This window comes from Sus scrofa, chromosome Y (assembly GCF_000003025.6).
Source record: "Sus scrofa isolate TJ Tabasco breed Duroc chromosome Y, Sscrofa11.1, whole genome shotgun sequence".
NCBI classification, from domain to species: Eukaryota; Metazoa; Chordata; class Mammalia; order Artiodactyla; family Suidae; genus Sus; species Sus scrofa.
In genome coordinates this window covers 3,819,375-3,831,825 of record NC_010462.3, presented here as the reverse complement: position 1 = coordinate 3,831,825, position 12,451 = coordinate 3,819,375, and the positions used below count along the sequence as shown (strand labels likewise).

General features: G+C 40.6%; 1 protein-coding gene across 1 annotated transcript in view; it reads left to right on the top strand.

The window, feature by feature from the left end:
- Positions 1-12,451, top strand: part of ANOS1 (anosmin 1) — a 207,081-nt gene that overhangs the window by 182,287 nt on the left and 12,343 nt on the right. The window contains exon 10 of the mRNA XM_021080958.1: positions 4,489-4,635. Within this exon, the coding sequence (XP_020936617.1) occupies positions 4,489-4,635 (147 nt within the window). The remainder of the gene's footprint in view (positions 1-4,488; positions 4,636-12,451) is intronic.

Below are 12,451 nucleotides of genomic sequence, written 5' to 3'. Positions count from 1 at the left end.
TCCAGTAGATGCTTTGTGAGGATCGTATCTCGTGTAGATGTACTTTCAATGTATCTGTGGAAGGAGCTGAGCTCCAGCTCCTCCTACTCTATTTGGATTGCCCCCTGATTGTTGAGATTCTCTTTACCTGGCCTTTTCTCTCCTCAAGTATGATCACACACCTTTCTCTCTCACTTGAATCCATATTGTGTCCTCAAGTCTGAACTCCTCCCTTTGAGGGACCACATGGGTCCCGTCAGATATAAACACATCTGCCCCTCGCCTGTGTTATCCCCCTGTCCTGTGCAGTCTCAGGTGGACGCCTCCTTCCCTGTGCATGTGGGAGATTCCACTGTGTCGGGTAGACCTTCCCTCCTCACCTTGACAAGGACATATGCGGAACCAGGATGTCATCTAGGTCAGAGAACACGCATCATCCACCCACAGGCTCACAGCAGCCATCAGCTGCAGACGCGCCAACACAGTCCATTGCATTGCTCAGAAATACCTGTGAGACCAGGTCAGACAGCTATTCCCACTCTTACCTACAACCTGGCCCAACTCCTCTTCATTGGAGACATTGATGCTGAGGGCTAAGGTCACTTTCTAGTCATCTTTTAAAATTTAGATAACATGTTACCTGGCCAATAAGGAGGTAGGACGGGTTATCCTACCAAGGGCACTTTATTCTAGGCTTAACTGATTGCTGATACGTGAATTCAGAAGAAGTAACCTCATGAAGTACCTGTCATATACATATTGTTTGGGTGTCAGGGTAACTTACAGAAGAGACTGGCTTTACAAAGGATTATGCAGGATGTAGCTGAGTACCTGTCAGGATGTTATTTATAACCCAATGCTGATGTATAATCTCATAAACACTAGTATATAACTTCTGCAAGAACACTGTGTATTTCATCATGCACCAACTAGAAGTAAAGAATAATTACAACTTTATAGTGTAAGCAAGGGAAATTATATTTTATGGGGAGGAGAGTAGTAAATGTCAGCATATAAATTACTTCTCTGAATTATATTTTTCCAGGTCTCCAGGCTACTAGGTGGTGTAATGATAAATATTTCTATGCAAGCAAAGGCTGCATGCTCATAGCGTTATATAAAAGGGTCCCCTAAGGAGGAAAGACATAATACTCTCTTTAATGGAAATGTTATGTGCTTTTTTGGAGGCAGGAGGAATATTTCCAACTGTTTTATGTACTTGCCTCATGCAACTGGACTCTTCTTCCAGCTCTCCAAAATAAAACCTAGAGTTGAGAGGAAATACCCAGAATCTCTCAATCTGGAAGGTTAATCACAATTTTGGCCTTTGGAGAAAGGGCCTCGTCATTCAGTTCTCTCCACTTTCAGGACTATTAAAGAGTATACATCAGACCTCCCACCTTTCCGGAATGTGAAGGAATGATTTTCATTCTAGTTCTGTTTCCTGGTGAGAGGGGAGGGCAGCGTCAGGGACAGCTTCCCAGGACTGAAGCGTAACTTCTCCATCCTTTGCATGTGGCCCATCCATGCATGTCTGTGCCAGATTCATCAGTGAAGCAACAAACTTTCAAGCTTTAGATGGTATATGGTGTGTGTGTGTATAATATATATGTGTATATATACATATATATGTATGTGTATATATATGTATACATATCCATGTAGAATGAAAAATGGAATGTTACATAGGGTATAAAAGAAAAACAGAATTCACAAAGAACTTAAACATAGTTTTCTAAACTCTCATGGTTACCCACTGGCAAATTCTTAACATCACAGATTATTAAAGGAATTAGAAGCATAAATGGGCTTGTGAAAATCTTAAACCTTTAATTCTTTAAAAATAATAACATCAACTTTAGGAGTTCCCTGGTGGCTCCATGGGTTAAGGACCCAGCATTGTCACTGCTGTGGCTCTGGTCACTGCTGTGGTGCAGGTTTGCTCCCTGGCCTTGGAACTTCCACTTGCTATGAACAAGGCCAAAAACAATAAAACCGAAACCCCCCAAACTTTAGGTGTAGGCAGCAGGATTCTGTAACCTCATGGTGGTGCCAGGAGAGGGATACGTTTTGGAGCAAAGTCCTGTGAGTTTTCTGTGTGTCCCACCTGTGTCCTCCAGGCTCCAAGCTTGTGGTGCTGGTGTCTGCAGACTGTGACTCATAAAGTAATAGCCTTTGATAATTGTGATGTATAAGCAGATGTATTTGGTCTTGGCGCATTCCTGGCCCAGAACTCCCTAAACCCTTGAAATGTCCTAAGTGACAAGAACGATAAAGGTGTCTTTTTTATGTGAATGTGGTGATTTGGGGAAAGCACCTAAGGAGGGGGTGATCACTGGAAGAACCGAGCTGGGATTGGAACATTGCAACTTTCAGTTTCTCCTTCCTGCCCCCACCCCTGAGGAAGAGGGAGGGGCTGAAGATTGAGTTCAGTTGTCCAGGGGGCTAGGAATTTAATCAGTCATGCTTGTGTGACGAAGCCTCTGAAAAAATGCAAGAGGACAGGGTTCTGAGAGCGTCCGGGTTGGGGAACATGTGCTGAGGGAGTGCTGTGCTCCGAGTGGGAAGCTCCAGCCCTTCACACGCGTCTGCATCTGGAACATCTGGCTCTTCCTGACGTCTATCCTTCCCTTTCTTTCTTTCTTTTTTTTTACCTTCCATTTTTCATATACCTAAATCAGATTTTACATTTAGGCATTATTACCTTTGAAGACAGATGTCCTTGTTTCCGTGAGTTAAATATGAGCTTCCACGACAAGCAATATTGGCGGGAACATTTCTATATGAGTTTTTCTCTGTTTACAGGTCATCATCCTTAGAACAATCCTTTTTTTGTGAACTTGTTTTTAATGGATGTGCAGTTGATACTGTTGTGTTAGTTTCAGATGTACATCAGAGTGATTCAGTTATATATTCATAGAAACTGTTTCAAATTCTTCTCTATTATAGGTTATTATAAGATATTGAATACAGTTCCCTGTGATACACAGTGTGTCCTTATTATCTCTTTATTATTTATTTATTTGCTTTTTAGGGCTGCACCCGCGGCATATGGAGGTTCCCAGGCTGGGGGGTCAAATTGGAGCTGTGGCTGCCGGCCTACGCCACAGCCACAGCCCCACAGGATCGGAGCCACCTCTGTGACATACACCACAGCTTAGGGCAATGCTGGATCCTTCACCCACTGAGCAAGGCCAGGGGTCGAACCTGCATCCTCATGGATGTTAGTCAGATTCGTGAACCACTGAGTCACGATGGGAACTCCTATTACCTCTTTTATGTACAGTTGTGTATATGTGTTAATCTCAATCTCCTCATCTGTCTGTCCCCCCTTCCCCCTTTGGTAGCCACTAGTTTATTTTCTAGGTCTGTGATTCTCTTTCTGCTTTGTAAATAAGCCCATTTGTATTATTATTATTATTATTTTTAGATTCCACATGTTAGTGATATCATAGGGTGTTTGTCTTTCTCTCTCTGACTTACTATGACAATCTCTCGGTGCATCCACTTTGTGCAGCTGGCATCATTTCATTCTTTTATGACTGATTAGTATTGTATGATATATGTATAATGCACCACATCTTTTTGGTCCATTCACCTGTCAATGGACATTTAGTTTGCTGAGTTTTATTCTTATATAATAAAGAGGTAATCTAATCAGTACAGTATTTCCCTGAGTCCTGTGAGCCGCACTGGCACATTCATTGCATCTGAAGAGAGGATCCTTGGAACCTCTGCTCTCTAGCAGGTCATCAGAAGACACAGCTGACCTGGACTTGGGACTCACATCTGAAGGGGGCAAGTCGTAGAAGACTGAGCCCTTACCTGTGGGCTCTGATGTTATCTGCAAGTAGCCAGTGTCAGAATTGGACTGTAGGACACCCCACGGGGGTCTGAGAATTGGGGGTGTGGGGAACCCCCCATACACACTGGGTTTGGGTGCAGAACCCTTAGGCCTAAGCAACGTGTCTCCGTTGTCCACTCATTTGACGTAAACTAAAATATAGGTACCAAGTAAAGTAAGTATCCATTGTCCTTCTAATCTGGTCCACCAGAAGGACGATGTGGAGGCTGGTCCCCATGCGGAGTACACATCCGATGCCCCTTCTCTTCTGGGGCATTCCGTTTTCCTTTGCTGACCCCTCACAAACGCAAAAAAAATCTCCTTTGAGAAAGACTGTTTCCACCTCTTACTAAAATCAGAGCATCTTTCAAGCTCTGCATCTTTCGAACCTGCATCCTCATGGAATGGATGTTGCTCACCCACTTAAATTCAGGGGGTGACGTGTAATACAGCACAAATATATTTTAGGTAGTGATTCCAGCGTATGATGAAGGCGGAGGTGCCATCCGCTTGAACATGAAGGAATCTGTAGGTGCGTTACAGTTTCCTCTAAAACGTAGGCACTCAACTATGAGCGAACAGCAGCGTGAAAGTCACACTGGGATCCCTCTCAGGTCGCATCAGTGCTTTTAACCCGTCACTTAGCCTCTTGTGCTTTATTGTAGAGCAACAACTTGGGAAAACAAGGAAAAGGGTGACGCCAATCCAGCCTCCCTTTCAGAGACGACGGCCCACGAGCCTCCTGGAAATGGGAGCTCCGTTCTACCAAGACAACCAACTGCAAGCGAAGGTCTACTGGAAAAAGACGGAAGGTGGGCAGGTGGTCTGTGGATCTGCTGTCGGCGCGACGTCAGGAGTCAGCTGCAAAAGTCAGGGTCAGGCCACGCGGCTGATGCGAGGAAAGAGTAGCTGAACACACCCTCCCCCACGTTTTGCAGATGAAATGCCTGGCTGTTCTGAAGTCTGGGTGGGTTGGCCTTGGTGCTGAGGGATCGGTATCACGTGTGGAAATCTGCAGCTTTTTTATAGTTTATCATTTCGCAGACGGTGACCTGTCTCCATTCTTTCCTGGAGGTCCATCTTGTGCCCCAAACTCTCAAAGCAGTCATTGGTTTGTACTGTAAATTTTTGCTCTAAATTAGTTTTTTATTTATGTTTAATTTTTAGAAATGTTTTAATAATGATTTTCATTTTTTCCATTATAGCTGGTTTACAGTGTTCTGTCAATTTTCTGCTGTACAGCAAGGTGACCCAGTCACACATACACATATACATTCTTTTTTCTCACATGATCGTGCTCCATCATAAGGGACTAGACATAGTTCCCTGTGCTCTACAGCAGGATTCACTGCTTATCCATTCCAAAGGCAATAGTTTGCATCTCTTAACCCCAGACTCCCAGTCCATCCCACTCCCTCCCCCTCTCCCTTGGCAACCACAAGTCTGTTCACCAAGTCCGCGGGTTTCTTTTCTGTGGAAAGGTTCACTTGTGCTGTATGTTAGATTCCAGATATAAGTGATATCATATGGTATTTGTCTTTCTCTTTCTGACTTACTTCACTAAGTATGAGAGTCTATCGTTCCATCCATGTTGCTGCAAATGGCAAAACAAAACAAAACAAAAAACCCACAAGACAGACACATCATTTGGAAAAGAAAAGCAGAAGCCAGTTATCTTCTCAGTATCATTTCATGAAAATAGCATTTTAGTTGATTTTCTTTCAGAAGTTTGCTCTGCCTCTCTTTCTCACTCTTCTACATGTGTGTGTGTAAAACATAAACACATTTTCATATAATGTTATATTTGCATTCTACATTGGTATCTTTATAACATCTTTAAATGGCTGCCTTGATGGACACGCCATAATATCATACTATGAGTCATGATTCTATGCTACCCAAACACTAATTGCCTTCAGAAGTTCCATCTTATAATTAATACTGCCATGAACATTCAACTTTAGAATAGATAATTTTTTTCTCTGTGGTAAATTCCTTTTGTTCCTTTATTTCCTGTTCTCCTAGAATAGTTATATAATGGAAACAGTACTTTCAGAATGATTTGACAGGCATTTTTATAGTTATCATGTCTAATTCACTTTAAGACAGAAAATCTGAGCAAAATAGATTGTTTCAAGAGTTCAGTTTTAAAAAGTCCTCTCATTTTTCTAAAGTGCTATGTGACTCAGGGTATCGGCTCACATGCCCTAAGGATACTGCTGTTGGAGCTCTTTTCCTCCAGAATTTTCTTCCAAGCCGCTGAATTTCATTCTGTAGCTGAAATAGCATTACCATTAATGTTTTATTACTGTCACGTTTTAATTTAAGTTCCATTTTATTTATTGAATATTCAATATTAAATTTAAATTCTGTTATATGTTAATAGAACCATATTACTATATTTAATAATAGCTTTGAATTGATATCAAACTGTAAGACTTATCTGATCTCTGGAACAGTCAGCCCTCCATATCAGCAGCTTCTGTATCTGCAAATTTTAGCCAACCGCAGATGGTGTACTGTGTTTAAGATCTGCAGTTGGTTGACTCCAAGGATGCAGAAGGAGCCGCGGGTTCTTGAGCATTCTCAGAATCTGGTACCCAAGGCGTGGATCCCGTCGGCAATCTCCATTGGACAGCAGAGGATGACTGCTCTTTTCTATTTAAAGTGTGAACTCTATGTCAGTATGATGTATGAGTATTAATAAAACAACATGTCTTATTAATATAATATTAGAAATGGGGCGTTCCCCTTGTGGTGCAGTGGAAGTGAATCTGACTAGTATCCATGAGGATGCTGGTTTGGTCCCTGCCCTCTTTCAGTGCGTTAAGGATCCGGTGTTGCTGTGAGCTGCAGTGTAGGTCACAGATGTAGCTCAGATCATGCGTGGCTGTGGCCGGCAGCTGTAGCTCTGATTCGACCCCTAGCCTGGGAATCTCCATATGCCTTGGGTGCAGCCCTAAAAAAAAAAAAGAAAAGAAAAAGAAAAAGAAAAAATGTAAATACCTGGTGTAGTGGAATGAAAATGTCAGCATCCAGATGTAGACAGGTTACACATACAAGAGTAAGCACCCCATCCTGACTTCTAAAACTCATGGTTTCTTTAGCTTGTATCTGAAATTGATACAGGCGGAGTCCTATAGTTTGCCTTTGGCTTCCTACAGTGAATGCGCTGTGTGGGAAGCTCTCCCGTGCTGTTGCAGGGAGCCGTGACTCATCCGTTTATTCTGCTGCACAGTCGTCCCTAGCACAGTTCCATCTGTGTCCCTCTCCAGCACTTGGTGGAGACCTGGTCTGTCCCAGGGACGGGCTATGATGGACCATGCTGCTGAGCACATCTAATGAACACATGTCTCTAGACACCCACATGTGCCGGTTCTCCCACAGAGGTGGGGTTCTTAGGTCACAGAGCATGGTGACCTGTAGAAGATGCCGAGCATTTTCCAAAGTGGTTGGACCAAAAAGCACATGCCCGCCAGGAGGGTAAGACTGCCCCACATGCTCTGCCCACTTGGGACGTTCCATCCTTCTCAGCTTGGCCGTTCTGGTTCGTGTGAAGTGATGGCTCTGTGCTGTTTGCGTGTGCAGTCTCCTGCTCATCCAGGTGCTGAGCACCTTTTCATAGGCTTCTTGGTCGTGGAGCTCCTTTTTAGCAAAGCACTCTTCAACTGTGTAGCCAGCTGTCCCGTGAGAGTCCTTTTGAGGTGGAGTATATGAGGCATCTGCGGGCTTCATTCAGGTATTTTTTCTCCCGCTTTTATTTTTTCCATTGTCTTGGTGTGTCTGAATTTTAGAGATGATCCCTTCATCATTTTGTTTCCTTTAGGTTTATTGCTCATTGTGTCCTGTTGAAGAAATCTTAGGCAGGGGTCACAAGGATGGCCTCCTTATCTCCTAGAGGTTACGATGTCTCATCTTTCTCTCTCAGGCTTCTTCCTAGATTGGATTTTTGTTGGAACATCAACGTTATTTTTCATTCCCTCTTTTTTTTTTTTTCTAACACAAACATTTTATCAAAGGATAGCTGATTTGCAATGTTATGTTAGTTTTGGGCATACAGTAAAGTGATTCAGTTATGCCTAATTTTTTTTTTTAGATTTTATATTATAGGTTGTTATAAGACATTGAATATAGTTCCCTGTGCTATATAGTAGGACTTGGTTTTTTGCCTACTTTATATATAGTAGTGTATATCTAATAATTTATCCGTTCTTCTCCTTTCCACTTTGGAAAACATAAGTTTGTTTTCTATATCTGTGAATCTATTTCTTTTTGTAGATAAGTTTATTTTTAACTTTTTTTTTTTTAGATTTCACATACAAGTGATATGATATATTTATCTTTGATTTCACTTAGTATGATAATCTTTAGGTCTATTCATGTTGCTGTAAATAGCATTATTTCATTCCTTTTTATGGCTGAGTAGTATTCCATTGTATATATATATGTACCATACATCTTTTAATGGATATTTAGGTTGCTTACATGTCTTAGCTATGGGGAATAATGTTGCTGTGAACATTGAGGTGCATGTATATTTTCTTTTTTCTTTTCTTTCTTCTTTCTTTCTTTCTTTTTTTTTTTTTTTTTTTGTCTTTTTAGGGATGTACCCATGGCATACAGAAGTTCCCAAGCTAGAGGTTGAACTGGAGCTGTAGCTGCTGGCTTATGCCACAGCCATAGCAATGCCAGATCTGAGCCACGTCTGTGACCTACACCACAGCTCATGGCAACGCTAGATCCTTAACCCACTGAACAAGACCAGGGATCAAACCTGCATCCTCATGATACCAGTCAGGTTCATTTCTGCTGAGCAACGATGGGAACTCCTGCATGTGTCTTTTTGAGTTAGAGTTTTGTCCATATACATGTCCAGTAGTGGGACTGCTGATCATATAGTAACTTCATTGTAATTTCTAAAGGAACCTTAATACTTTTCTCCATATGGATGCACTAGTTTACATTTCCACCAGCAGTGTAGGAGGGTTCTCTTTTCTCCACACCCTCTCCAGCATTTGTTATGTGTAGACTTTTCCATGATGGCCATTCTGAATGGTTTGAGGTAATAGCTCACTTAGTTTTGATTTTGCATTTCTTTAATTATTAGCAATAGTCAGCATCTTTTCATGTGCCTATTGGCCATCTGTATGTCTTCTTTGGAGAAATGTCTATTTAGGTCTCTGACCATTTTTAAATTGAGGTTTTATTTTGTTTTTGTTTTTTTTTTTGGATATTGAGCTCTATAAACTTTGTATATTTTGCAAATTAATCCCTTGTCAGTCACATCATGTGCAGATATTTTCTCCCACTCCATAGGTTGTCTTTTCAATTTGTTTGTCATTTCCTTTGCTGTGCAAAGGCTTGTAAGTTTGATTAGGTCCCAATTATTTTTGCTTTTATTTCCACTACTCTAGGAGACAAAATATTGCTGTAATTTAAGTCAAAGTGTGTTCTGCCTATGTTTTCCTCTAGGAGGTTTATAGTATCCAGTCTTACATTTTGGTCTTAAATCCATTTTGAGTTTATTTTTGTGTGTGGTGTTAAAAAAATTCTAATTTAATTCTTTCACCTGTAGCTGTCTAGTTTTCCCAGCACCACTTATTGAAGAGAGTGTCTTTTCTCCATTGTACATTCTTGCCTTCTTTGCCATAGACTAATAATTGGCCATAAGTGTGTGGGTTTATTTCTGGGCTTTCTGTCCTATTCCATGATCTATATTTCTGCTTTTGTGCTGGTGCCATACTGTTTTGATGACTATCACCTTGTAGTATAGTCTGAACTCAGGATTCATGATTCTTCCAGTTTTGTTCTTTCTTAAGGTTGTTTGGCTATTTGGGATCTTTTGTGTTTGCATACAAAGTTAAAGTTTTTTTGTTCTACTTCTGTGAAAAAATGGCATTGGTAATTAGATAGGGATTGTGTTGAATCTGTAGATTGCCTTGGGAAGTATTGTCATTTCAGTAGTATTGGTATTTCCAATCCAAGAACACAGAAAGTATATTTCCATCTGTTTGTATCAACCTCAGTTTCTTTCACCAGTACCTTAGTTTTTGGAGTACAGGTCTTTTGCCTAATTAGGTAGTTTTATTCCTAAGTATTTAATGATTTTTGATGAGATTGTAGGTGGGATTACTTCTTTAATTTCTCTTTTGTATAGTTCATTGTTAGTATATAGAAATACAACAGATTTCTGTATATTAATTTTGTATCCTTCAAATTTACCAAATTCATTGATGAGCTCTTAGTAGTTTTCTAATAGCATCTTTAGAATTTTCCAGGTAAAGTATCATGTTGTCTGCAGACAGAGACAGTTTTACTTCTTTCTTTCCAATTTGTTTTCCTTTTCTTCTCTGATTACTGTGGGTAGGACTTCCAAAACCAAATTGAATAAAAGTAGTCAGATTGGACATCCTTATCTTGTTCCTTATCTTAGCAGAAATGCTTTCAGCTTTTCACCATTGAGTATGATGTTAGCTTTGGGTTTGTCATGTATGCCCTTTATTATGTTGATGTAGGTTCCCTCTGTGCCCACTTTCTGGAGAGGTTTTTTTTTTTTTCTTTATCATAAATGCATGTTGAATTTTCTTAAAAGCTTTCTCTGCATCTACTGAGATGATCATATGGTTTTTTAGTTTTCAGTTTGTTAATGTGATGTATCACACCAATTGATTTGTGGATGTTGAAAATCCCTTGCATCCCTTGGATAAATACCACTTGATTTTGGTGTATAATCCTTTTAATGTTTTGTTGGATTTGGTTTGCCAGTATTTTGTTGAGGATTTTTTAGTCCATGTTCATCAGTGATATTGGCTTGTCATTTTATTTTTTCTACTGTCTTTGGTTTTGGTTTCTGGGTAATAGTGGCTTCATAGAATGTGTTTGGGTTGGCTTGTCATTTTATTTTTTCTACTGTCTTTGGTTTTGGTTTCTGGGTAATAGTGGCTTCATAGAATGTGTTTGGGAGTGTTCCTTCCTCTGCAAGTTTCTGGAAGAGTTTCAGAAGGATAAGTGTTAACTCTTCTGTAAATATTTGATAGAATCCACCTGCAAAGCCATCTTGTTCTGGACACTTATTTGTTGGAAGTTTTTAAATCACAGTTTCAGTTTCATTACTTGTGATTCATCTGTTAATATTTTGTTTCTTTCTGATTCAGTCTTGGAAGATTGTACCTTTCTAAGAATTCGTCCATTTCCTCTAGGTTGTCCATTTTATTAGCATATAGTTGCTTATAGTAGTCTCTTATGATCCTTTGTATTTCTGTGGTGTCTATTTGTAACTTCTCCTTTTTCATTTCTAATTTTATTGATCTTAGTCCTCTTTTTTTTCTTGATAAGTCTGGCTAAGGGTTTTCAGTTTTGTTGATCTTTTCAAAGAACAAACTTTTAGTTTCACTGATGTTTTCTGTTGCTTTCTTCGTCTCTTTCATTTGTTTCTGTTCTGCTCTTTAAGGCTTCTTTCCTTCTACTAACTTTGGGTTTTGTTTGTTGTTTTTCTAGTAACTTTAGGTGTAAGGTTAGGTTGTTTATTTGAGATTTCTCTTTGTTTCCCGAAGTGAGCTTGTGTTGCTATAAACGTCCCTCTTAGAACAGCTTTTGTTGTGTCCCCTAGGCTTTGGATCATCATGTTTTTATTTTCATTGTCTCTAGGTATATTTTGGTTTCCTTTTTTATTTCTTCAGTGATCCATTGGTTGTTTAGTAGCCTGCTGTTTAGCCTCCATGTGTTTGTGTTTTTTGCCGGTTTTCCCTTGTAGTTGATTTATAGTCTCATAGTGTTGTGGTCAAAAAAAAAAAAAAAAAAAAAAAAAAAGACCACAGTGCTGTTTCTCTTTTCCTCTTCATCTCCAACTGGTTTAGCATCATTTACTTAAAAAGCAAGTCTTCCCCCAAAGCTCTGTGATGTGCTTTGCCCTAAATCACATATATATGTAAAAACTGACTTCTCAATTGATTTGCCGTATTTTCCAACTTTGTGGCAACACCACATTGCCTTAACTACTGTACATTTATGAATATTTTTAATAATAGTCCTCTGTTTTTTTACTTTGTGCTGTGTGTGTACATCTGAAAACACCACCATGAAGGATGGCTTAGAAGACAGCTGTTCATTTCAATCATGGTTTAAAGCACAGGTTTCATTATCATTTGGGGTTGGAGAAGGCACCAGGTCAGGGGACAGCTACCACTGAGAAGGTGGTTTGTCACTCACAGGTCCCAGAATAGGGGCCCAGTGCCACGTGGGCCACATAGGAAGCACCGGGTCATCCAGAGGTGGGAGAGCTCTCGTCAGGAGCCTTTAGTGGGTTTCTGTGGAGAGGAACAGGCAAGGCAGGGAGGCAGTGTCAGGTGTTGCTAGTCTGAATAATTTCCTTGGCCCTGGGGCAGGGGGCTGTCCTCACTGCCTGGTACCCAGCCCAGGGATGATGAGGGCCTGAGGCTGGGCCCAGAGTGTGCCCACCCCACAGAGGAGGCATGGAGAGCCGGCTCTGGATCCGCACTTGCTCAGGAAAGATACTTGCAGGTGAGTTGTCTGCTGTCTAGCAATTGGCTGCCCTGTAAGGACAGTCAGTCAGTGTCCTTGAGACCTAGCACAGTGGACCATCGCAGATACAAGAAACAAAAAGGCAAG